The sequence below is a fragment of the Equus caballus genome, chromosome 5, assembly GCF_041296265.1.
Source record: "Equus caballus isolate H_3958 breed thoroughbred chromosome 5, TB-T2T, whole genome shotgun sequence".
NCBI lineage: Eukaryota > Metazoa > Chordata > Mammalia > Perissodactyla > Equidae > Equus > Equus caballus.
Window position 1 is genome coordinate 40,703,523 of NC_091688.1, and position 27,072 is coordinate 40,730,594.

General features: G+C 47.7%; 1 protein-coding gene across 5 annotated transcripts; it reads right to left on the reverse strand.

Annotated features, from left to right (window-relative positions):
* Positions 1-270: 270 nt before the first annotated feature.
* PMF1 (polyamine modulated factor 1) lies at positions 271-26,965 on the reverse strand. Of its 5 annotated transcripts, XM_014739814.3 has the most exons (8): positions 26,767-26,964; positions 7,831-7,936; positions 6,746-6,846; positions 5,219-5,414; positions 1,325-1,469; positions 1,036-1,074; positions 713-782; positions 271-527 (listed from the first exon to the last, which is right to left on the reverse strand). In XM_014739814.3, the coding sequence occupies exons 1-8, from the start codon at positions 26,925-26,927 to the stop codon at positions 398-400; spliced, it is 948 nt and encodes a 315-aa protein (XP_014595300.1). In that variant the 5' UTR covers positions 26,928-26,964; the 3' UTR covers positions 271-397. The 5 variants fall into 5 exon arrangements, with proteins under 5 accessions (XP_014595300.1, XP_070124125.1, XP_070124126.1 ...); XM_070268024.1 differs by having other exon boundaries at positions 1,036-1,469; positions 26,767-26,965; XM_070268025.1 differs by lacking the exon at positions 26,767-26,964 and adding an exon at positions 26,538-26,650 and having other exon boundaries at positions 1,036-1,469.
* Between the last annotated feature and the right edge of the window lie 107 nt (positions 26,966-27,072).

Genomic DNA, 27,072 nt, shown 5'->3' on the forward strand with positions numbered 1-27,072 from the left:
GTGCCCAGGCCTTTGGGGTATGGGTCTATTTGGATGTGTCACACATGGTGCAGTGGGTTGAGGTGGGGGAGGGGGTGCTGGGCTAGAGGGGGAATCCCTAGTTAGAGTTTAGGAAGCCAGCTTTAATGCTTCTGGAACGATGCAGGTACAAATAAATCAATCAATCAACAACAGACTTTGGGAAGCACTTTCTGGGACTGAAAAAGGCAAAAACGTCCTCTTCAAACCCCCCCCCCCCAATAGATGGACAAAGAATCATAGCCCCAACAATTCCTCTTCTGGAGTTTATTCTGGAGCAGCTAGGGACGATGAGGACTCCATCGTGCGGGGCAGGGAGGTCAGAGCGAGGGGAGGGGTCCTGGAGAGGAGCTGGGGGCTGCCAGCAGGGCTGTGAGCTCTAGGCCGTGCCGTAGAAGCGCCGATAGGCCTCCTGGAAGCCGATGTGGTCAGCCAGCTCGTCACAGTCTGGGTTGAGCTCACACACCTCCCTCCTGGGCTCCAGAGGGTCCGGGTAGGGGGCTGGGGCTCTGAGAGCCCAAGAGAGTGGTATCAGCCTCCATGCAAAATGCCCACCCTCTCCTCCCACTGCACATGGGGCTCCTGAGTCCTCGGCAGGGGGACCACCCTGTCCTCCCGCAGCAGCCCAGCGAGGCCACTCCTCCCAGCCCATTCTGGAGATGCGGAGTCCTGGCCCAGCGCCTCCCTCTCTCACCCCAGCCAATGATCCAGGTAGCGCCTGAATCTCTTCACCACCTCACTGCCCTCTTGCTTGGACACGAAGGCTGTGGAGCAGAGGGGCAGGGATCAGCTGGCTCAATAATGGTCTCATTGTTACTAATGTTCAAGAGCAGTGAGGCGCAGGCTCCGAGTTTGGGGAGACAAGGTGGGGAGCAGCCTGGCCTTCCTGACAGTCAGACAGGAGCTCATGGGGGTGGGGGGTGGGGGTTGGGACTGAGGAGACCAGGGTGAGAGGGGGTGCTGGGCAGCACCACTGGGAGATGTGGCACACAGCCCCGATTAGGCCCCGCGACCTACCTGCACCTCTGCCAGACTCTGCACGGCTGGGCTTTGCATCTGCAAAGGAAAGGAGCCTGGTTCACTCTGCTCATCCCTAGGGTCCTCCCTCTCCTCCCCTGCCTCTCTAGCAGCTTGCTCTTCCCTCCTCTCCCTCCACAAGGACAGAACTGGGGGCAAATGGATTGAGCCTGCAGCAGGGTGGTTAGACTCCCAAAGGGACTGCCAGTGGAAGGGGTGAGGAGAGGTAAGGCCATGGCGCTTTCCCCTCGCAGCTCCCACTGGCTGGGGTGGACTTGGGGGCACTCACCTGCCCAGCCAGCAAGGCAGAGTGCGGCCAGGGCCAGTAGGGCGAGGAGCGGGAGAGGCCGCATGGTGTGTTGGTGCTGCTGTTCGGGACTCAGCTGGGCTGCCTCTCCCAGTCTCCAGCACCGTTTATACTCTCTGGGCTGTGCCTGTGAGACAAAGGAGGGGGCGCCTGACCACAGTATGGGCTGGTCACGGGAGAATCTGCCAGGGCTATTTGGGGGTCATCTGGCTCTGTAGGCCAAACCCCAAAGGATGTTGTGGTTGGAGGTGCGGCTGCCAGGCAGGCCCCTGGGAGTGATGGAGGAGGGGCTGAGACTGCCAGGCTCTGGACATGGCCGCCGTGCCGCCCCCAAGGAGGCCGCCCCAGGTCCCCCAGCCCCTACTCACTCTTCCATGGAGACCCAGCCCCAGCCTCAGTTTGGGCACCAGCTGGACAGGCCAGGAGGGAAAGGAGGGCCTAGACAGAAAGGGGGGCCCAGAGATCTAAAATAGATTCGAGCAGAGCTGCACTATAGCTCTCTCAGACTGTGATTTCCACTGTCAGCCCAGCAGGCAGGAGCCAAACCCCAGGAAGGGAGTGCCTGGCGATGCCCTCATTCACCCTGCCGGGGCCCTGCCCCAGCCAGACGTCAATGGCAGGCCTGGTGTGGGGGCAGCACAGGGCCAAGAGCCAAAAGCCCACAGAGGTGGGGCCAGATGTGAGACAAGGACAGCCACACTGTCTGGGGCAGGCCAGGTGGGCGCTGAGGTGGGGACTTCCTTCCCTGTGCCCCTTGCAGGTGGCAGAGGCGGGGCCTGTGAGGAACAGGGAGCTGGGGAGCACCTCTGGGCTCCTGACGCTCTGATTCTCTTCCTGCCCTCGCAGCCTCCCCAGTGTCAACAACCTTGGGACCTGTCCTCCAAGTGACAGAACATCCAGCCTGAAAAACCCCATCCCACACCCGAGAGCCACTTCTGCTCAGCCTGGAGAGGAGGAGGGAGGGTGTCCTGGTACCTGCCCCTGTCTGACCTGTGTCCTCACTCACCACCCTCTCACCTGGTGGAGACCTGACAAACAGAGAGCCCTCGCTGCCCACCCCACGGCCTGCAGCTGGGCAGAGGGGGTCGGATGCTTGCTGCAGCTCCAGGCAGAGAGACCGAGCCCCGGGGCTCAATGCAGGGGAGAGGGAGCTGGTGAGCAGGGGCCACCTGATCCCATCCTGAGTATTCTCAGTGCTCCTGGACAGACCCAACCAAGCCTCTGCCAACAGAGTCAGGGTGAGGTCCTCACCAGGGAAAAAAGTTTTGCCCCCACCCGTACCACCCGCCTTCACCCTCCAGTCTGGAGGAAGCACACATCCTGCCATCGGCTCAGCCCCTCCTGCTGCCCTGCTGGCCCTAGCTGGGGAAGAGTGTGCCGTGAGAAGTGGACCAAGTGTACAGCTCTTTGGAGGGGCCACCTGCCATGTGTGTGAGCATTCACCACGCGCAAACACTGAGGGAGGCCCACCCTGGAGCCTTTCTCAGAATCAATCCAAACGGCAAGAAAAGGATGGGCTGGGTTACACACAGTGACACCCCCCCGGCAACTTGTCCTGGCCTCAGGGAACCCAGGGGACCTGGTTTCTGTGACAAGGGGCTTTGCTGTCCTTCTGCACATGATGGTCAGATACACCCCCCACCAACCCACCCCAGCCTGGAGGCTCTCAGAGCTCTGCAACCGAGGCCTCGGCTGGAGCCAGCACTCTGAGCCCAGGAGGGGGTCTTGGCCCAGCAGAGGCCTGGGAGAGGCTTAGGCGGAGGAAGCATCCTCACAGATTACAGTGTAGTGGAGGAAGTTTATTTACAGATGTGGGGAGAACATGGCAAGGCCCTCGGGCTGGCCAGCAAGGGGGCAATCAGTGGAGATTGAAAACAGATTCCCAAAGCTAGGTCCCAGGGAGGGCTCAGGAACGGCCAGGAACCAGCAGAGTGGGGCAAGGGGAGAGAAAGAGAGAGAGTGGCAGGGAGAGAGAGTATGAGAGTGTGTATGTGTGCTGGGAGACGGGGGTTGGCCCAACCCAAGATGAGAGAAAGCATGCTCCCTGATTGCCAGGGTGGGAGCTGGCCAAGAATCCTCAAGTTAGAAGAAAACATGGAGAAATCTGAAGGTAGTGTGTGTGCATGACCTCAAGGGAGCCCCAAAGGCACGGTGGCAGGGGCGACTGCTCAGGCCTCATCCTCCAGCAAATTCCATCACTGCTTAGGGACTGGGCACCATTTCAGCTGTTCTCAGAGGCAGCTTGCCCAAGCCCAGCATGCTGGGCCACAGGTCCTCGACCTTGTCTGCCCTCTGCTCCCAGGCCTGGCTGTCTCCTCCTCACTCAGGCTCCCTCAGCACGGCCACCAGCTCCTTCTGTTCTCCGTGGAGAGCCTGACATCAATGGGAGAGAACAAACTCAGAGATGAGAAAATCCAAACCCTTTCCCTCCACTGTCCTTGACACCAGGCCTGGGTTTCCCCCTGAACAATACAGAAGGGGTCTAGCTTGACACAGGCTCAGCAGGGCGTGTGAGGACAAAGTCATGTTAGGAAGGCTACCCCACTCAGCAGGAGTTTATGGCAGGCTGGGTGCCATGGCCACCAAGGCTGGGCCTCCCCAGGGCACAGCCCATCTTCAATAAGGGCCCCCAAAGTGTTCCCCTGATCCTCTGACCCCACCAGAGATTTCTAGCAGAGAAACTTCCTTGAAATTAAGTGGACTTTCAGCTGGGCTACAGACATGGAAATTGTGGTGAAAAAGAGCTCTCTCAAACTCCCACACGGGGCTCAGCATTGACTACTCAATCCAGCTGACCTCCTTCAAATGACAGTTAGGATCTGTAGCTGCCATGCGTGAGGTGTGGCCATAAGAGCAGGGGGCTTCATCCCTCTCTTAAAATAGAAGCAGTGAATGTCAGGGTGGCAAGGCCCTGGGGATCATTATTTGGCCAATTTGGAAGCTAGGGCCCAGACACGGGAGAGACCCACAGCTGCATGGTGATGGAGTGGCAAAGGCAGAGCAGTACCTTGCCTGAGGACTCAGCAGGGTGGCCCCAAGAGTGCCCAAGACACAACTCTGAGCTGGCCCACGAGACAGCACGAGGCTGAGGACCTGGTCATGACCACATGATGCTGCTGCTCGGTCCCCCGGGCCAGTCTGTTATCTGGGGAGGCTGGAGGGAGTGAGGACAAGAGGGAGCGGAGTAAGCCACCAGGCTTTCTCCTGATGCTGGCTCTCCGAGGCTCGGGGCCTTGCTGAGGCCAGGGCCGGGCCTTCACACTGCAGCTGACTGGTCTTGGGAAGAGAAGACCAGGGGGGCCTGGGAACCTGGATTTAGGGACCTGTTCCCCTTTGGAACAGGAGGGTCTGCCCCAGGAAGGGGGATGTCAAGTGGCTCTAAGTAGACATAAGTTGGACATCTGAATGATGGAGAGAAGCCGACGGGTGCCACCACTCAAGCCCCACTAGAAACTGTCTTTGGGAACCACATTTTGAGCCAGGAAGAAAAATCCATCTCATCACTTTGCAGCCAGACTTGCCAGGGTGTCATCCAGCCTGATCACCCTCTTCGCCCTTATTCACCAACTTGGCCTCAAACGACTTTGGGCCACTTTCAAAATTAAGTTCACCTTCAAAGGACACAGATTTGTTGCATGGGGGGTATGTTTTAGATGTGCTGAAGGCTCTAGAAGTCATTCTAATGTACAGATTTTAAAGATACTGGGCAGTGGTCACATGGAGTAGAGCCACCATGGCTACAGAGGCTTAACCATGACTGACACGAGTCAAGGAGGAGGAGCTGTCCCCTTAGGCAAGTCACTTGCCCTCTCTGGACCTGTTCTCCTCTGCTACAGCAGGGGAACACACGCCTGAGGGCAGGGCTGGGACACTCACCTGCCAGGCCTGCTGCCGGGCCTGGCCCTGCAGCTGCAGCTCCTCCACCTGCCTGCGCCCAGCCAGGACGGCATCTGCCAGCTGTCTGTTCTCGGCCTCCTGTTTCTGCACCCGGCGCTGCAGGGCGTCCCGTTGCTGCAGGAAGTAGGGCACCATGGCGCGCTGCAGGTCCTTCTCTGGGATCCCGCTAGGGCGCCTGGAGGGCAGGACGGGGCACAGAGGGTGGGGAAGGAGGGGACATGTGTGGAGTGAGGGTTCCACTTACAAACCCAATCAGGGAATTCCCACCTCCACTCTCAAGCTGGGCTGGCTTTCAAGGCCTCTCCTACGGTCCCTCTCACCCCCCAAGACCCAGTCACATGGCTCCTGCTCCTGATGGGAATGTTAACCTCCTGTCCCTTAGCTTCAGTGCTCAGGAATCCACCTCTCTCCTCTCACCCCACCCAAATCTTAGCCTTCTCCACTATCCCTCCCATTCTCCTCCTCTCGTCCACATACACTTCCCCCATCTCTAACACTTCAAGGCTAGAGGTGACTTTTCAGCCCCTGCCTCTGTCCTTGTGATGATGTGCCCTGCTGGTGCATCCACTCCATCAGACTGTGAGCTGGAGAGGCGTGGGGAGGGTGGCAGCAGGATGAGCCCTCCCGGATGGAGTGGCTGCCTGAGAGCGGGCTCAGACCCAGAGAGGCCACAGTAAGTGTTGGCTAATGTGCCAGGGTAAGGAAAGATAGGAGAGGCAAGATTATGGGGGGTTTCTGAATGCCCAGAGTGAGGAGATAGGTCAGTTCTGACGGGCAGTGGGGCGGAAGCCACTATAGGTTCTCTAAAGAATTCTTTTTCAGTCATAAGACTTAATTCTCTTAAGTATTAAGGTCACAAAGCATAAAAAAATTGGAAGGCACAAAAAAGATTATTTACTCCCTCTGGCCTAGGATCCTGTTCAGGCGGGGGAGAGTGGTAGGAGGCAGGAGCTCAGGCCCACTCCTCGCCCCAGGGCCCCCTTCTCCGTCCTGTACAGGACATACCAGGCAGCAGTGCTGCCACTGAAATGTCAGCTCCAAGAGAGCAGGTCTTTTGTGTCTTGATCACTGCTGAATCTCTGGCATCTAACACAGTATTGGGCCTATAATAGGTGCTCCCTAAATATTTGTTGAACAAACAAATGAATAAAACCCAGATGCCTAGACCAGCCTAACCGACACAAGATTCCAAACCTGCCATTCTGCCTCTTCCCGCTCCCTCTACCCTTGCTCTCACATGCCAGAGGGTCCTGAAATGAGCTCCTCAGGGAAGGTTTCCCTCAGTCTCCTTCAAACCCCTGGACAACTTCCATTTGCCCCGGGGTGCTCCTCCCCAAGAGGGACTATGGTTTTACTGTTTTGGGTTACTGCTTCATGCTTGTCCTCTCCACCTGTCCCTGTCATAGGGTCCTCCCTTAGGTGCCGCGAGCCCAGAGTCTCATGCATATGGGTCCATCTTTCCCCCTGAGCCCTCCCATGGGCTGGGGGGCATCACCCCCTTCTCACCAGGCCGGCTCCTTGTGGTCTTTGCCTTCTTCCACAATTGTATCCAAGGCATTCAAGACAGCTTCCAGGTTCCCTTCTGCTTTGATTTCAGAGATTTCTTCCTGAAGAGAAAGGAGGAAAGGGCTATAAGGATTCTAGACAAGCCCATAGTGGAAATATGCTACACTGTTACCAGCACTTAGTAAGATTTTGGCTAACTTCTGTTCTGTGTCTTTATACAAACATTCCAGGGGCCAGATTGGTTAAGTTTGCACGCTCCGCTTCAGCAGCCTGGGGTTTTGCTGGTTTGAATCCTGGGTGCAGACATAGCACCACTCATCAAGCCACGCTGAGGCGGCATCCCACATGCCACAACTAGAAGGACCCACAACTAGAAATACACAACTATGTACCGAGGTGCTTTGGGGAGAAAAAGAAAAAATAAAATCTTAAAAAAAAATTCCAACTTTTCCATAAGATGTGATTTTTATAATTAAAAGGATAAAGTATAAAATAGAAAATAGTGGAGCCTGTGGCAAGCCTCTCCTCCTGCCATCATCTCTGAAAGCAGCAGCCCTTGCTGTTCTCCCCGCACCCAGTGTGCCCTTTGCTGATACCACTCATACACGCTGATGCTTAGCGGGCCCATCCTGGGTGTAACAGCATCCAAATGCAACTCTCTGGAGAAATTGCAGTTATTTAAAGACATGAATGGAATCCTGTCCTTTCCTGTATTCCCTGTAGTATGCAGTTCCACTGAATTCAACAGTGTGTTCAATGCCTACTCTGCGCCAGGCACTGCACCAGGCGCTGGAGATACAAAGAGGAGTAAGACCCAGGCCTGCCCTCACTGAGCTCACAAGGTCTGGCGAGGCAGACGACATACAAACACACAATTCTAGTCCAGGATGACGAGAGAAGGGACATTTAGGATACCCACGTCATTTGGAGGGAAGGGATGATTGCCACTGCAGCCTGCTGGGCACAGAGGACAGTTCTGGGGACTGAGGATAGAGAATGGCAGAGAATAGGGTCCCTGCCTTCAGGGGGCTGACAATCTGGAGGCAGGACCCAAGCCAGGACCTGCTGGGCTTCTTGCCACTCACGCGGATAGATGTCTGCAACTGAGTTATAAACTTGTCATAGATTCGCTGTGTCATCTCAGGCTGCAACTGGTAGAAGCGCTTGTAACAGTCAGTGAATCTCTGGTAGCTGGCAGGAAGGAGAGAAGGCAAAGGTGAGGAGGGTCAACCAGTCATCAGCTCTTGCCTGGGCACCCACTGCCTCTCATCACAGGGCTCTGAGCCTTGTCTGCTTTGTGGCGCTGGCTAAAGGCAGTGAACGCAAATGTCTCATCTGCAGCTCCAGTTACTAAGGACAGCTCAACCCCACCAGTCCCCACCAGTCTCTCAATTCCTCTCAGCAGAGCCCCAGTTGAGCACAGGTGTTTCTCCCTTAAAGAGGAAGTGTTCTGCCACAGTTCTTAAATTTTACCGAGCATCAAATCACAGAAGGGCTTGTAAAACCGAGATTGCTGCCAATCCCACAGTTTCTAACAAGCTCCCAGTGATGCTGACGCTGCTGGTCTGGGCACCACACTTTGAGAACTTCTGGTCATTCCAGTCCCTTTGCAGGGCTGGATTAGGACAGGGCACGTGACCTCTGGGAGAGGTTTCCTTCCTCCTAAAAAAGGGCCACACAGGAAAGAACTGATGCCCTTTCTGTAGAACATGACCATATCCAGGTGATGCCTCAGGCTCACAGGAACTGTGGGGGCCCTGGCATCTTGAGGGCAGAGTTTATACCCTAAGGAGGCACAGCAGAAAGATGGAAAGAACCGGGGTCTCTGAAGACAATGTCAAGCTGCTGAAAATACCAACCTGAAGCCACCCTACTCTGGGGCTTCTTGTTATTGAGGTAATGGATTTTTCTTATTGTTCAAGCCATTTAAAATCAGGTCTCTGTCACTGGCAGCTGAGAGCACCTCACTGATACATCCCTTGTAGCTGGAAAGATCAAGGGGTACCCAGTAACTCCCAAAGCCTTGTTCCTCTTGGACAAAGAAACTCAAATAAGCTAAATGAACTCTTTTGACTGTTTCCTCTCTCTCCTCCTTGTTTTCTTGCCTGTCTCTCTGCCTGCTCTCTCAGGCCCTTCCCCTTCCACAAATATTCACTGAGTGCCTGCTTGTGCTGGTCGCCCACCACGTGCTGGACGTTCCACGGGAATGAGAGTGTCACGCCCTCCTGGAGCTTCCAGGAAAGGGATGGCAGCGAACACAGAAACTCACAGGTGAATGTGGTGATGACCATTTGTGGAGAGTGCTCTGAAGGAAAGAGCTGGGCTTATGGGCCTGAGAGTGCATCATGGAGATCATCTTTAGGTTGCAGTGGGGGGCATCAGCATAGGCCTCTGTGATGTTCAAGTGACCTGCAGAAAGTGTCTGAGCCAAGGAGGAGTCCTCAAATACACGAAAGCTCATGTTTATGCTTCATCATGGGTGCGGATGCTCCTCAGCTGGGTGGGTCAGGCGGGTGGGCCACTGGACAGAGGAGTGGATACCTGGAACCCAATGCATAGCCCTCACCCCCACCGAGGAAATCCACCCTGGCTCCCCCCTTTCTCATGGCTCTCTAGGCTTCCTCCCTAATTCCTACCCACAATGTTTTTTAAAACAGGTGAAGAAAAGAGCAGTGGTGTGCTGGAGCCAGCTCACAGAAGCTTGCAAAGCACAACTGTTAAATTTTCAGGAAATCTGTGAGCCAGTTGTTAAATACAGCCATTATTGAAAATTAAATTATATAAACTTAAAATTAAACTATACTAAAAACAAAGGCACTAACTACTCAAAACATATGACTTCCTAATCATTCTACCACATTTTACTCTGCTCCTGAGGTCGTTTATATCTATTTTCTCTATCTGTGGAAATATACATAAAGGCGTGCTGCTCATTTTGTCTCAACTCTGTATTTAGTGACATTCTGTTGGTGAGCTTAGGAGTATTTACACCTTGGAAATTGGCAAACACCATAAAGCAGGGGTGTTTTATCTTTGGAGAACCATGGTAAGCATCACCAGCACACCTCTGGGTAAGGGTGACAGTCTCTCACCGTGGTGCACATTTGATATTAGTACCCCTGGGAGGCTAAACCTAAGTACCAAAAGGACAATACAAAGAACACGTGATGGGCATCCTTTCAACCCTCAGCAGAGCCCCAGACATCTTATTGCTTTGCTGCTGGCCCCACTAGCCACGCAGTCTGTGGCTACATGGAGGAATGTGGAGGGACACATGACACCTGACCAAGCGGGGCTGGAACTGAAACCAGGCAATTGTGGCTTAAAACGGGTTTGGCTCGGACACAGGAGATCCTGTTTCTCCTCCCAGCCCATTCAACGGGCAGAGGGTGTGAGCTGTGCGCATCTCTCCTCAGTTCAGGCAGCTGGCAGTGGAGAGGGCCCAGGGCAGGGCAGAGGCCAATTCTGCCCACCAGTGCTGCTCACGAACTCTTCTAGTGCCCCCTTCGGGGTTTGAGAAGTCAATAAAAGTGAAGGATTCCAGAAATATGTACATTCATACAAATACACAAGATGGGGAAATATGCTGCGAGGACAAGGCAGGCAGGCAGCCAGATTGGGTGTCAATGTCAGTGAGGACAGGAGGAAAGTGATTCCTTTTTTTCTCCCCCGTTTTACTGAGATATAATTGACAGACAGCGCTGTATAAGTTTAAGGTGTACAGCATAATGATTTAACTGACATATATCGTGAAATGATTACCACAATAAGTTAACATCCATTGTCTCATATAGATACAAAAAAAAAAGATAAGAAATTTTTTCTCCTTGTAAGGAGAACTCTTAAGATCTACTCTCTTAACAGCTTTCAAAGAAGCCTTACAGCAGTGTTAACTATAGTCATCATGTTGTACATTACATCCCTAGTACTTATCTTATAACTGGAAGTTTGTACCTTTTGCCTGCCTTCATCCAATTCCCCTCCCCTGCACCCCCTGGTAATTCCCCTCTTGAGAGCCAATGCAGACTTGGGAACGGTTTGAATGCCTGTGTGGATTTCGTGAAAAAATACACTCAGGGAGAAGCTGGAAAAGTGATGCATTTTAGAAAACACTCATGGACATCCCCCCCGGCCCCCCACCCCCAACGGTTGAATTGTATCTTCTCATGTAAACTGTAATATCCTCATGGATAGGGACGCTGTCTGCAATGTTGCTGGGAGCTCCAGGGAGCTCAGAACAGTGTTAGGTGCACAGCAGCACACAAGACATGCTGCAGCCAAGGCGAGTGGGGTGGAGTTGAGGCCTGGGCTGCCTGGCCCCAGGCCTGCCCCACTCCCAGCCACCTCCCCTACCCTGAACAGGGTACCAGTGCCTGGGCCACTTGGGCAGAGGAGTCCTCCCCCAAAAGCATGCCCAATGACCTGTCTGTCAAGCTCCGCTTTGCCCTCTGCTAGAATGGTCTCCTGGCCTTGGCCTTCCAAGGGGACACCCAGCTATGTGCTGGGTAAGTGCACTGGCTCTGAGGACAGACTGCCTGTCCTTTTGCCTGGGTTCAAATCCTACCTCTACCACTCATTGGCTGAGTGATCTTAGACAACTTCTTTATGTTTAGAAGCCTCCGTTTCCTTCTCTGTCAAATGGGGATAATAACTGTATCTATAACTTACAAAATTACTGTGAGGATGAAATGAGGTTACATATATAAAGTACTTGGTACAGTGGCTAACACACTGAACTGCTCCATGTTAGCTACAATTATTATTACTGTTCTCAAAAGAACAGTCTCACCGCCCCCTCAAACTGTAGAACAGAGTCAGTAACTTGGCTTTCCAGGGCTGAGAAGTCTCCTCCCCTGCAGAAGGTAAGTGCTTAGTGAATGCATCTTGGTTGCAACTGTATGTGCAGAAACCAACCCAGCTGCAGGAAGAACCCATTCTCCTCTGTGGCCCCACTACAGAGAAAAGACTAACCTGGGGTCTCCCAAAAAGGGCTCCATTTACCATCAATGAAAGTACCGTTAAAAACTGCATTTTCTGAGTTTCAAAACAGAAATGACTCTCTTAACTGATTTTAACCTACTTTTTTCTCTTAAACATTTATTATGCAGTATCTGAGACATCTTCACTGTTTTTGAACTCACTGAAAAAGCACTTCATTTATTGCACTAAAAACTCACTGTAAATTGAGTTCTCACAAAAGTTTAACTTAAAAAAAAATAACTTCAAAGTATTTAAGCCCAGAATCAATCTCTGGTGGCTTGTCAATGTTCCAGTTTATATATGCAGACAATTTGTGCAGGAATGGAAAGATGAGAGGCACAGACCAGCAGACATGAGCGGTGTACTCGCGCTAACAGAGCCCTGGCTGGCCTTCCTCCTCCATGGTGACCCACTTGCTGCCTGTTTCACACACTGTCCACCAGAGGGCGGGCAGGAACTGGTGCTTCAGTCCCAATAAAGGAATGGAGGGCAGAGAAGCGTGAGACCAAGACCAACAGAAGCTGGGGATAGAAGTTGGGGATCATTGTGACAGAAATTCATGCTCTCCGCCCCCCACCCACCACCTATACAGCTGCCCCATTTCATTAAGAAATGTTTCTCTGTTTGATATCTGGGTAAACTGGGCTAAGGCTTTAGGACTGAGAAAGGGAGAGGGGAAGAAAACCAAACAGAAATGTTCCTTGATGAAGATAAGAGGTCAGTGATTTATGATGAAGACTGTATTAGAAAGTTATCTTTTGGGGTTGGTGTAGTGGTTAAGTTTGCGCTCTCCACTTTGGTGGCCTGGGGTTTGCAGGTTTGTACCCTGGGGGCGGACTTATGCACCACTCATCAAGCCATGCTGTGGTGGCATCCCACATACAAAATAGAGGAAGATTGGCATAGATGTTGCCTCAGCAACAATCTTCCTCAAGCAAGAAGAGGAAGATTGGCAACAGATGTTAGCTCAGAGCCAATCTTCCTCAAAAAAAACCAGTTATCTTAAAAATTCATCTTAATTATGTCTTTAGCTTATTAGGTCTCTTGGGCTAATTTCACCTTTTATTGCTTGAATTCTATGGGAACTGTCAGAAACTTAATAGTGACAATCTGAAATGGGATACTTTTTCTGAAAAAGAAAGACGGAAGGGGCCAGCCCCGTGGCCGAGTGGTTAAGTTAACACACTGTGCTTCGGCGGCCCAGGGTTTCGCCCGTTCAGATCCTGGGCGCAGACATGGCACCGCTCACCAGGCCATGCTGAGGTGGCATCCCACATGCCACAACTAGAAGGCCCAACAACTAAAAATATACAACTATGTACCAGGGGGCTTTGGGGAGAAAAAGGAAAAATAAAATCTTAAAAAATACACAAAACAAGCTCCTCCTTAACAATGGGAAATTTAAAAAGAAAAAAAAAGAAGAAAAAAACTAATGATTTAATAAATATTAGCATGAAGATAAAAAATACCATCAGGATAAGTGTATGAATTTATTCATTTGACAAACACTGAGCACTGACCATGTGCCATGCTGAGCTCAGTAGTACAAACCCTGCCCTCAAAGGGAGTACAGTTTAGAAGGAAAGACAGATCAATCCCTGGGAAAATGGGGATGGATTAGCCTAGGATGGGGGGCCTGGCAGGGGACTCAGGGAAGACTCCCTGGAGGAAGCAACATCTGAGACCTAAGAGAGAAGCAGGAGTTGGCCAGAGGACAGGAGAAGGCCCAGGAGGGGCAGCTGAAGAGCAGCGCGTGTGTGGGCCTATGTGGGAAGACGTAACAACAGGAAATGTTGGCTAGCACTGATAGAACCAGGCTCAAGCACTCTCCATGGAGTAACTCACTTAATCCTCACCATTACTCTATGAGGGAAGTTCTAGTATCATCATCCCCATTTTTCAGATGAGGAATCTGAGGCAGAGAACAGTTTGTCCAAGGTCACACAGCTGGGACATGGTGGAGCCATGTGGCTCTGAAGCAGGTGTCCTTGGCCTCCACGACACACAGCCTGCAGGCTGGTGGGGCAGGCAGGGAAGGGTCAGACACACGGAGTCTGGACTGTATCACAACAGGAGGAGCTAGAAAAGGGTTTTAAACAGGGATGGGACAGGATCAGATGTGCACTTAGGAAGCTCCCCTAGGCTGCTGTGTGAGGGCGGACTCAGGAGGCACAGCTGAGATGACGGCAGACTCAAGCAAGGCAGACATGGTGGGGACAGGGAGGAGGACAGTCTGGAAACAGATGAAGAAGAGAGAATCAGCACGATGGGGCTGAAGCCGCACACCACAGTCTGAGAGTCATCCCACACTTCAGAAACAAGTCACTACCAGTAGCAGGTGTCAGCTGCACATTCAAAGAGGATGAGATATTTCTGAGGCATTTACTTAGTCAGAACATTTTATATATTAAATCACTCACTTTCCTGTGAAGAACTTTCCTACGAACACCAACGGTCTTTGCCATTAGTTTAAAACTACCAGTTCACGTACAAATGCAATTAGCTCTCTTTCCTTGGTTGCTGTCAAATGTAGACTTTAAGTCAATTTACACAAATCATATTCTGCACAGCTCGGCCCAGGCAGGAAGACGGGACCAGGACGGGCATTGGGCCCAGGCCAGCATCTATGGACTGAAAAACTGTCAACAGTCTCTCACTCCCTCAACCCCCCTGGACTGCCACCACATATGGCACAGCTGCTGGGGTGCCGTGGGGAGCTGTGGCAGACCGAGCTTTCATCTGAACAGTACTAACTGGTCTTCAGTTGGGGCCCCACCAACACCACCTCTAACCAACTGCCTCTCTTGGCGGGTCCTGATTTGGTACAAAACACAGAAAAGGGATAGCCTCACCTGCTTGCTTTAGCTAAACAGCAGAATGGTTGTTTCTCAGGAGGCCCAGGAGGCTATGAGGACAGAAAAGAATCCTTCATTTTCAGAGGACAAGGCAGACGTCGCAAATGGTAAGCTCCAACAGGCCCATGTTTCTATGTCCTGAAGCCCAAGAGAGAAGAGATTTGGGCATCTTTGTCTCAGCCAATCCGACGAAAGGAAGATGTGCTAACTGAAGACAGCAGGGTGTGGGTCTGTGGGATCTGAGAGCCCAGCGAGGCCAGTCATCTGCCACTTACTCTGGGGTGCGTCACAAACTTGCCCTCCTAGTCAAGCTAATATTTACATGAAAAATACAGTGAGTTGTGGGGAAAATCCATCTCGGATTTAAAATATCCCTTTAAATAACTGACATATGAATAAACTAGCTGTTACTATGTAAAGACTCCTATCCCTGGCATAAGTACTTGCTCTTTGGGATTGAGGACTTTTAAGCTAATGACTTGGGAAAGGGTGAAGTACTTGCACACATCTTAAAAGTCTGTATTTAGGGGTCAGCCCCGTAGCCGAGTGGTTAAGTTGTGTGCTCCACTTCAGTGGCCCACGGTTTTGCCAGTTCAGACCCTGGGCACAGATGGCACCGCCTATCAAGCCATGCTGAGGCAATGTCCCACAGAGCACAACCAGAAGGACCTACAACTAGAATATACAACTATGTACTGCGGGGCTTTGGGGAGGAGGGGGAGGGGAGGAGAGGGGAGGTAGAGGGAGGGGAGGGGAGGGTGAGGGGAAGAAGAAGATTGGCAACAGATGTTAGCTCAGGTGCCAACCTTAAAAAAGTCTGTATGCATATGTGACATTTATCGAGCCCTTTCTATGTGGAAACCAGCTATATATTCCTATTTAACCAAATGAGGGGAAGGAGGTACTAGCAAGGAGAAGCAGTATGTGGAAACAGCAGGTAGCAAGGATGGGGGGACAGTGGCAGTGCTCAACACAGAAGAGCTTATGTGCATATGTGTGTTTGCGCTTGCATGCAAGTGTGCATGTGTTGTACACCCATGGCCCTGACCACACTGGAGAGATAGGGAGGGGCCAAGGAGTGAATGGCCTTGTATGCTGAGCTAAGGAGCTCACATTTGATTCTGGAAGCAACCCTGAGCGAATTAAACATTTTAAGCGGGAGGAGGACATGTTCAAATCTGAGCTGTGGACTGGAGGGAGGGGGCAAGACAGAGGCTGGAGGGTCAGTTTGGAGGCTCATGCAACAATCCAGTGAGAGACGGTGGCCTGAACTAAAGCACTGGCACAGGGATGGAAAGGAGGAGACTCAGGAAAGAGGCTGGAACCAACTGGGATGGGTGGTTAACTGGAAGTGAGAGGGAAGGAAGGGTCAGTGAGGACTCCTAAATCTCTGGCCTGGAGAATGGGCAGACAGTGGTATCTTCAAGCGAGTTAGGGACCACAGAGGGAGAAGAAATCCTGTTTCTGCCATGCTGAGCTTGATGGTTCTGTGGGACACCAAGTGGAGATTTCTAATGGTAGACTGTTGGAGATAGAGGTCTGAAGCTCAGAAGAGAGATACGGCTTAGGGAATTCTCATTTATTCCAAAACTATTTATTGAGTGTCTCCTACGTGCCAGGCACTGTGACAAGCAATGAGTAGAGAGTGGTGAACAAGACAGAAAAGATCCTTCCTCAAGGGCCTTATGTTTTATGTTGGAAAGATAGACCACAAATAAGTAAAGAGGCAGACAATAGCTCTATATACTGTGATAAGTGCTATGAAGCAATAAAATAAGATGTTATAAGGGGCCGGCCCGGTGGCGCAGTGGTTAAGTTCGCACGTTCCGCTTCTCGGCGGCCCGGGGTTCACTGGTTCGGATCCCGGGTGCGGACATGGCACTGCTTGGCAGCCATGCTGTGGTAGGCGTCCCACGTATAAACTAGAGGAAGATGGGCACGGATGTTAGCTCAGAGCCAGGCTTCCTCAGCAAAAAGAGGAGGACTGGCAGTAGTTAGCTCAGGGCTAATCTTCCTCCAAAAAAAAAAAACAAAAAAAACAAAACAAAAAAAAATAAGATGTTATAAGAAAGAATAATCAGAAGAGAAAGGTGGCTTTAGAGAAAGTTAGGGAAGAGATGGAGGAAAACTATTCCTGGTGGAGCAAACATCAAGTGCAAATGTCCTGAGGCAGGAAAACTCCTGACATTCTAGGAAATGAGGTCAGTACAACTGAGTTTGGTTGGAGGGGGGCACAAGAGGCAGGCAGGGGCTAGAGTATGCAGGGCCTTGGAGGCCACGGTAAAGGGCAATGGACAGCCAACAAAGGGCTCTCAGCAGCAGCAAGATATCAAATGGGATGTGACGATTCACTGGGGAGGTGAAGTAAGGAAAGCACAATGGTCACACATTTAAGGGACAAGTGGAGGAAGAGGAGCCCAAGAAGGAGCAGCTGGCGAGGTAAAGGGGCAAAGAATGGTGTCGGAAGCCAAGGGAGAAATTTCAAGGACACAGAAGTGGTTAATAGCATCAAATGCTACAAGGAAAGCAAGTAGGTCAAAGATGAAAAAACATCTACAGTATTTAGCAAGAAAGAGTTATGACCTTGAAAGGAATAGTTTTAAGGAAATGGTGGCAAACTGCCCCAAGCTGAGGAAAAAAACCGGAGGTGGGGAACTAGACCCTGGAAATGCAGAAATCTGAAGCCACAGCCCTGGATGCAAAGGAAAGGAAATTGATGGGGAGGTGGCCAGGAGGATGCAGGACTGGGTATTTCTCAGCCAAATTTACAGATGTAGAAACTCCTGCCTGGTGGCCTCAATTTTCTCTATGAACCAGGTATTGGGGTTATTTTCACTGAGAGGGTACAGGCGGCAGGGAAAGGACCCGAGGGACATGATGAAGATTTAAAATAGCTGCTGTGGAGAAGGGAAAGAGAACTGGCTGGGGGCATGAGGATCATGGGCTCACTGAGGGCCCAGCTGAAGTCCAAGACCATGACTTTGTGGAAGCACATTTCCCACCATGGGTGAGACTCTACAGTGCTGCTCAGCAGGCTGAATGCAGGGGCAGAGGAGCGCAGACAGAATACCGAACTTGGGCTTTTGCCAGTCAGTGGGTTGGAAGAATGAGGGAACAAAGGAGTCGAGAAACAGAAGAGTGGCTGCCTTGCATCTCCAACTGAACTTGTCCAAAGAGATGTCTTGATTTCCAACCCCAGACCTGTTCCTCTCCCCCAACTCTTAGCGGGGAGTGTTTCTTCCCCATCTAAGCAGATGGCACCACCCACCACCCAACCACCATCACGAAGAGTCAGCATCCTCCTGGAGTTCCCCTTTGCCTCATCTGCCCCTCCAATCAGCTCACATCTGCGCAGGTCTCTTTTCTGCACAAGGTCTCTCACCTCTACCACTGTGGCCCCTACTGTGCATTTAGCACCCCAGGCACAGGGCTTTGGGTTGACAAGCTTTTCAAGGACAGAAAATGCTTTCGACTTAAAAAAAACGGAATGGCTCCAAAAATAAAATCTCAAAATTGAGCCAATAATCGTTATCATAAATAAATATAAAATGTAACATTACGTCAACTAGTCAACTGCAATTTTAATATAATTAAATAAAACATATTTAATGTGGAATGTGGATGCTTTACCCCTCATAACCTAATTTTTAAATATACCATTATAACATGATATTTTCCCATGAGTCAGTATTATTCAAAATCAAATTTTAAATACCTGCATGGTATTTTATTAGATATTGTTGTTATACTCACGTAACCACCATTCTTCAAATCTTGGATACTTTAAGTGGTTTTCAATTATTTTCCACTGAACATTGTGCTATGATGCATATCTTTGTACATAAACTTTTTAAACTTCTTATTTTAATTTTTTCAAAATTTTTTTTGCTTTTTCTCCCCAAATCCCCCCCAGAAGATAGCTGCATGTTTTAGTTGTGGGTCCTTCTAGTTGTGGCATGTGGGACGCCACCTCAGCATGGCCTGATGAGTAGTGCCATGTCCACCCCCAGGATCCGCAGTGGTGAAACCCTGGGACACCGAAGCAGAGCATGCGAACTTACCCACTCAGCCATGGGGGCCGGCCCCTAAACTTCTTATTTTAAAATAATTATAGATTTGTATGAAGTTGCAAAGAAATGTACCCTTCTGAATGTTAACACCTTATACAACTATAGTACAATATCAAAACCAAGAAGTTGGCCTTGGTACAATCCATACAGCTCATTTAGATTTCAACAGTTTTACATATGTTCATTTGTGCGTGTACATCTTTGTAATTTTATTACGTATGTAACCTTGCATAATCACTACCTCAGTGGAGATACCAGATGCTTTTTAAATACATTCGACACGATGTGGGCTGGGGTCTCAAAAAAAATCAGAGTCTAGAGCCTAGAAAGACCTTAAGACAGCCCTACCAACAATCTATTCTCTGCACAGCAGTCAGAGTACCTTTTAAAGATTAGTCACTACAGAGACAGCCCTGATGGCCTAGTGGTTAAGGTTCAGCACTCTCACCCCTTTGGCAGCCTGGTTTCACTTCCCAGTCGCGGGACCACACCACCTGTCTGTCATTTGCCATGCTCTATCGGCAACTCACATAGAAGAACTAGAACGACTTACAACTAGGACATACAACCATGCACTGGGACTTCGGGGAGATGAAAAAAAAAAAAGAGGAAGATTGGCAACAGATGTTAGTGCAGGGTGAATCCATCCTTGCAAAAAAAAAAAAAATCAGTCACTGTATTCAGAGCATTACAAATAGTGATTTTTAAGCCAATGGACAGTCTCCCAAACTTGCAAAAAAAGGACCAGTCATGACTTAAAAACATCAATGGCTTTCCATTTCTCTTGGAATAATAAACTCCCTTGCATCTAATAAAAATAATAACCCCTGCGTATAAAATGCAACAAAGATTATGAGGAGAAATAGACATAAACAACTGTGACTGGAGATTTTAAAAAAGAAATGGATGGCTCAATCAAGTAGATTTTTTAAATGACCATATAAAAGATTTTAATAATAAAATTTAAAAGCTCAACCTAGTAAATAAGTATAGAATTTTACACCCAAGAAACAGAAATTGCACATTCTTTTTGAGTACACATGGAACATTCACAAAATTGCCCATATACCTGGCTACATAGTGTCAAAAATTCCAAAAAAATCAGCATCATACAGACTGTGTTATCTGACCATAACGCAATAAAATTAGAAATCACAACAAAAGGATAACTTTTTAAAAAATTACATGTCTAGAAACCGAATAACATACTACTAAATAATCATTGGGTTAAAGAGGAAATCATAAGGAAAATAACAAAGCACATAAAATTCAATGACTATGTCCATATGTAAAAGAATGAAGTTGGATCCCTTCTCATCCCATATACAAAAATTAATTCAAAATGGATTAAAGACCTAAATGTAAGAGCTAAAACTGTAAAACTCATAGAAGAAAACATAGGCATAAATCTTTATGACCTTGAATTAGACAATGGTTTCTTAGATATGACACTAAAAGCACAAGCAACCAAAGATAAAATTCTTCACAATTTTTTCTAAATAAATAAATATTAATTAATAAATAATCTAAATTGGACTTCTCAAAATTAGAACTCTTACAAGTTAACAATAAAAACATAAATAATCCAATTAAAAAATGAGCATAGTATTTGAATAGACATTTCTCCAAAGAAGATATACAAATGGTCAATAAGCACATGAAATATGCTCAGCATCATTAGTCATTAGGAAAATGCAAATCCTAGCCACCATGAGATACCACTTCACACCCACTAGGATGGCTATTGGCTAGAATAAAAAAGACACAATAAAAAGTGTTGGCAAGGTTGTGAAGAAATCAGAACCCTCATAAACTGCTGGCGGGAATGTAAAATGGTATAGCTGCTTTGGAAAAGAGTTTGGTAATTCCTCAAAAAGTTAAACAGAGTTACTATATGATCCAGCAATTTCACTCCTAGGTATATGCCCAAGAGGACTGAAAAACTTGTTCACAGATATTCATGGCAGCATTATTCACAGTAAACAAAAAAGTGAAAACCACCCCAAATGTCCATCAACTGACGAATGGATAACAAATGTGGTATATCCATACAATGAATATTATTCAGTCATAAAAAGGAGTGAGGTCCTGATACATGCTACAACATGGATGAACCCTGAAATCATTATGCTAAGTATAAGAGCCCAGACACATAAGGCCACATATTCTATGGTTCCATTTATGTGAAATGTCCAGAACAGGCAAATCCATAGAAACAGAAAGTAGATTGGTGCTTACTAGGAGCTGGGAGGTGGGTTTGAGGAACGGGTAGTGACTGCTAATGAATACACGTTTCTTTCTGGGGTGATGAGAATGTTCTGGGATTAGACTGTGGTAATGGTTTCACTACTTTGTGAATATACTAATTGTATGTTTTAACAGGTGAATGTTATGATATATGAATTATATCTCAATTAAAAAACAAATGCCTATGAAAATATTAGATACCAGAATTTATAGAACCCAGAAAAAAGCAGTAATTATATGAAAATTTATAGTTTTAAACATACTTTTCAGAAAACAAAAAAGATTGAAAGAGTGAAATGTTCAACTCAAGAATTTGGGAAGAGATTAATAAACCAAATGTAAAGAAATAAAAAACAAAGAATTAATACAGATAAGGATAGATTCCAAAGATATAGAGACCAACAACAACAGTGCAACACAGAATTTTCTTAAAAAAACCTTATTCTTTAAAAAGATTAATAACATAGAGAGAACTCTGGCTATATAAAGTCCAAAAAAGAGAAACAACACATAACGGAAAAAGGGGAAATAATAAAAATTTAAATAATTTAAAATATTTTGAAGTTATAAGTTAATAAAATATAACAGATAAAAAAGAAATTTTTGAGGGCACATCTGTAAAATGGCAAATCTGTCACAAGAAGAAATAAAATCTGAACAGACTTGTAACCATTAAAGAAACAGTTATCTACCCAAAAACCTGCAACAAACACTATGGAGACTACTACTACTACAAACACTACTGGCATCATTGCTGTTTAACGTAATACTGGCAGTTCCTCATTAACCCCCAAAAGTTCTAGGCCTAAATGAGCTCTTCCAAACTTTTAAGGAATAGATAATCCCGATCTTATATAAATTGTTCCAGAAGAGGGAGTGCTGTCCAACTCTTCTATATGACTAATATATCCTTGGTTCTATAGGCAGATAAGGACAGCAAAAGAAAAAAAAATTATAGGCTCATTTCATTTATGAGCATATGAACACAGATCTAACTAAATCTAAGTGTACTTTTAAAATGCCTCATAGGGGCCGGCCCTGTGGCCGAGTAGTTAAGTTCATGGGCTCCGCTTCACCGGTGCAGGGTTTTGCGGGTTAGGATCCTGGGCGCAGACCTAGCACCACTCACCAAGTCATGCTGAGGCAGCGTCCCACACGGTAGAACCAGAAGGACCTACATCTAGCATACACAACCATGTACTGGGGCCTTTGGGGAGGAGAAGAAGAAGAAGAAAAAAGATGGGCAACAGATGTTAGCTCAGGGCCAATCTTTTTAAAAAAAAATAAAGCATCATAATCAAGTAGATTTATTCTAAGAATGAAAAAATAGTTTACCTTCCATAAAATCTACCAATGTAGACCATCAACATTAATGAACTGAAGAAAAATTACAAGATCATCCTTATAGGAGAAGAAAACATTTGATGAAATTCAACACCTAATTATGATTTTTTTAAAAACTCTCAGAAAACTAGAAAGAGACAAGGACTTTCTTAACTTGCCAAAGACACGTACCAGAAACCTAGAGTCAACATTATGGAGAGACTTCAGGAAACATTATGGGGAGCTTTAGATGAGGAAAAGGACAAAGATGATTATGTCACTCCTACCGTTTAATACTAGAAGTTCCTGATAACAATACAGATGAATCTCACAAAGGCAAAAGGAAAGCAGAGGAAAAGAAACCAGACATAAAAGATAACACCCTAGTATAAGATTTCATGTAATAAAGTTAAAAAAAAAAAAACCAAGCAAAACTAATCTATGGTAACAGAAATCAGGAAAGTGGTTTCCCTTTCAGCTTAAGGTAAAGATGAGAAGGGGGCATGCAAGCACCTCCTTGAGTTCTGTCTCCTGAGCTGGGTGCTGGTTACACAGGTGTGCTCATTTTGTAAAATGTTATCAAGCTGTACACTTATGACTGGTGCACTTAGAGTGAAGTTATACTTTAAGAAGAGTGGAGCAAGATCGCTAGATACAAAATTATCTTACAAAAATTAATAATTCCTCTAAGCCATCAGTAACTTTTTTTTTTTTGAGGAAGATTAGCCCTGAGCTAACATCTACTGCCAATCCTCCTCTTTTTGCTGAGGAAGACAGGCCCTGAGCTAACATCCATACCCATCTTCCTCTACTTTATATGTGGGACGCCTACCACAGCATGGCGTGCCAAGCAGTGCCATGTACACACCCGGGATCCGAAGTGGCGAACCCCGAGCCACCAAAGCAGAAGTGCGAACTTAACCACTGTGCCACTGGCCCGGTCCCATCAGTAACTAATTTTAAGTGAAAATGGAAAATAGAACATTCACAATAGTAACAAAACTATAAAGTATTAGGCAGTAACCTAATAAAGAATGTGTGAGTCCTTAAAGAACCTTAAAACTCTACTAAAAGACATAAAAGACAGCCTGACCAAATGGATCGATTATATCACGTTTGTGGCTGGATGAAGGCATTGTAGAGACAGTCCACTGTAGAGACAGCCAATTCTCCCCAAAATAACCTATAAATTCAGTACAATCCCAACGAAAATCGTAGCTGAATGTTTCAAGAAACCAGAAAAATTCATTCTAAAGTTTACAAGGAAAAATCAAGGTCCTCAAACAGCTGGGCCAATTTTAAAAGGGAAAAGAGGGGGACTCGCTGTGCCAGACTTAAACGTTCCTACAAGGCCTGGTATTAAGAACCTGTATGCACTGGCACAAGGACAGGCAAATAGATCAGTGGGGCAGAAGAGAGACCCAGAGACACAGGAGGTACAGGGACCTGCCATATGATAAAGAGGGCTCCATAAAGCAATGGGCACAAATAAACCATTTAGTTGACAATGATTGGGAAAACTAGAAAAATAAGATTGGCTGAGACCACCAGCTTAAACCTTAATCAAGACATATAGGCTCTATAAACAAGACTCCAAAAGCACAAACCATAAGGTGAAAAAAAATGAATTACATGAAAATTAAGGATCTTAAAAAATAAATTGATTAGATGATAACTTATAGTCATGTATTGACGAGGATTTTGAGAAATGTGTCGTTAAGCGATTCTGTCATTGTGTGAACACCACAGAGTGCACTTACACAAACCTAGATGGTATAGCCTACTGCACACCTAGCCCATATAGCACTAATCTTATGGGACCACCATCGTATATGCAGCCTGTCGTTATACGGCGCGTGACTGCATTATGACTGTCTGAGGGATGCTGAGTCCAGAGGCTGAGAAAAGGAGAGTCAGGAGGATCCACACAGCTTGCGAGGGGGTTCCCTGAGATGACTGCATTTCTCTTTCTGCTTCATCCTCCCGGGTTAAAGTGTACACAACTAAAATTTGTGTTATTTTTTATTTAATTAGATTTCTGTTCCTCAAAGGACATTATAGACAAAGTTAACACCTAACAGACAGAGAAAGATATTTCCTTCCTCAGTCTAAAACTGACAAGGGATTGATTTCTGGAACACACCAAGAACTCCAGGAAATGAGCAGGATAAAAACCCCAATTAAAAAAAAAATGGGTCTGAAAAAAACGCTGGAGGAAATGAGTAGCCAGTTTACAGAAGAGGAAGCCAAATGACTAATACGAATATGAGGAAATGCCCAAACCTATGAGGAATCGGGGACACGCAGATTAAAGCAATAATGAGATACCCCTTTCACACCTTCAGAACGGCAAATATTAGAATGGTGGATACTCAGAGACAGGAACAGCTTTTCTGGAAAGCAATCTGACAAAACATAGGTAGGTGCAAACCCCTGGATTCAGCAATCTTTCTCTGTCAGGTACCTCAGAAAAATTCTAGCATTAGTCCATGAGGGGATGTACAGGGATATTCACCCTGGCATGATTTGTGGAGGAGGGAGCTGGAGGCAACCAAGTGTCCACGATAGGGAATGAGTAAGTGCTGGACGCATATCACAGAACGACAGGCAGAAATGAAAAGCTCTGACCCATACGCATTATAGTACATAGTTAGATCTTTTTTAAAAAAAAATGGTGTTGAGTGAAGAAAGACATATGTAGCACAACTATTCATATAAACTTAAAACATACACAGATAAAACAACATATTTTACAAAGACAGAAACATATTCATGTCAGTTTCTTGCACTCATACTAACCCAGACTCCACTCCCCATTGCTCTCCATTCCTTTACCCTGATTTATTTTCCCTCATGGCACCATAATGTCTACTCCACAACAGCAGGGACCTTTGTGTCTTGATCATTGCTGTATCTCCAGCTCCTAGAACAGAGCCTGAAACACTGTAGATGGTGAATAAATATTTGCACATAAATAAATGAATAAATGGAGGACATATAGCCAGCAGAAAGCAGGGCCTAGAGGAGGGGACGGGAGGGCAAGAATGACTTAGGGAAAAATAATCGATTAGTCAAAGGAGGGACCTTGCCTGGACATATAATATGGTGTGTCATAAATGGTCCATAAAAATAATTACGAATTACTTTATCAAGTTCATTACTATGGAAACTAGGCCCTGCATAAGGCTGTCACCTGCCTGTCCAGCCTCCTCTGATTTTACTCTCCCTCTGGTCACTTTATGAAGGCAAGGCCTCTGCCAGTTCCTAGAACAATCTGACCATCTCAGGGCCTTTGCATAAGCTGTCCCCTCTGCCTATAAGCTTTTTCTCTAGTTCTTTAGAGAGTCAGCTCCTTCTCATTCCTCAAGCTTCATCTCAGTGTTCCTCAAAGTGGGCTCCCCTAACTCCAGCTAGTGTTTTCCTTTCCCCCATGTTGCTATTACATCACCTGCTCATTATCTTACCAAGCTCTACTACTATTTTGTTTACTGCCTGTATCTACCCATTGAATGTAAGCCCCAAGACAGGGGCCTTGTCTTCTTTACATATCCCCAGTGACTGGCACAGAGCAGGCACTCAGATATTTGCTGAGGAAATCAATGAATGAAGACGTGGATCCTAAGGTCTATGCAGGAAAGGTAAAATACTAAAACCAAGAGGGAAGGAGATTGGGAGAAGACCGGAGTCTCGACGAGGTCAAAGAACAGGGGTCGTGGGGGTAGAGAGAGGTGGACGGAAAACAGGCAGAGGGCAAACCCCCTGAAGCTCTGATAACAGTGTTTCAGCATTAATGTGCTGGGGTGGTAGGATCATGGGCAAAACTGTTCCTTGAATGGGTCCAATACTGTTACAATATTCTTCGTATAAAATAGAAATCAAGATAGGAAAAGCGTTTCTTTCTATGGTAAAACATTTAATCCTCAACGGCCACTCCGTGAAGGCATTATCACGCCCATAGCAGTAACATTCTGATGCTATGTGGCGGGCACTGTTCTGCCACGTGTTAGGATTTGTAGAATTAAGCAGATTCCTAGAAGGGAGCCAAAGTTTCATCATGATGAGATTTTGATAAGCGCCTTCCGTGTACTGACTCACTCAACTCAAAACGACCCCTGGAGAAAGGTACTACCGCTACCATTTTGATGGGGAACCGAGGCACAGCGTGGTTGGGGCTTGCTCACGTTCTGTTGGGCCAGGACTCGAACCCTGATCTAATCACAAAGCCCGCATCTTTCCTCTCGACCAGCTGAAGTTCTGGTCAAAACGAGACGGAGTGGAATTAGAAGCAGCCAGGTGGCCAGCTCGGCCACACAGTACCTGTGTTGGTAAACATCACGTGACTTCCCGAGGATCAGGAATTGACTGTAGTCTGATTCAAGGCTGCCAGGCGGTCAATAACCTTGGAACCCCGAGACCCACGTGACTGGGCTGTTTCGCTGTCCTGCTCTCGCGTGATTTAGACGCTGGCGGGACAAACCGCTCCCCTTTGCCTCTCCTCCGCCTCACCGCCTGAGGTTTGCCCTCAGCCTCACTTCTTCCACCTTACCTCCCGGCGGCGATCAGCTTCTGGAGAAAAGTGTCCACCATCGTGTCGAGGAGCTTCACCCTCGAAATGGTAGTGCCGGGGGGCACAGGTTCCAGGGACAGCCCCTCAGGCCCTTTTTCCTCACAGCCGCTGCCTACATTAACGCCGCTCGCTTCAGCCATGTTGAAGTCGAACCGCCAAATCTAACTGGCCCGGCCGCCCCGCCCACCAAGGCCCACGATTGGCCACTCCCGGCACTGGGCGCCTCCGATTGGAAGCAGCGGAACGTCTATCACCCAGCCGCCGGCGCGGGGAGAGAAGCGGCGC

Coding starts and splice junctions, on each gene's coding strand:
- PMF1 (XM_070268024.1), bottom strand. CDS start 26,927: ATGGCTGAAGCGAGCGGCGTTAATGTAGGCAGCGGCTGTGAGGAAAAA. Junction 5,415..6,745: donor GACCACAAGGAGCCGGCCTG/GTGAGAAGGGGG, acceptor CCTGCCCTCCAG/GCGCCCTAGCGGGATCCCAG. Junction 783..1,035: donor AGAGTCTGGCAGAGGTGCAG/GTAGGTCGCGGG, acceptor TCTGCTCCACAG/CCTTCGTGTCCAAGCAAGAG.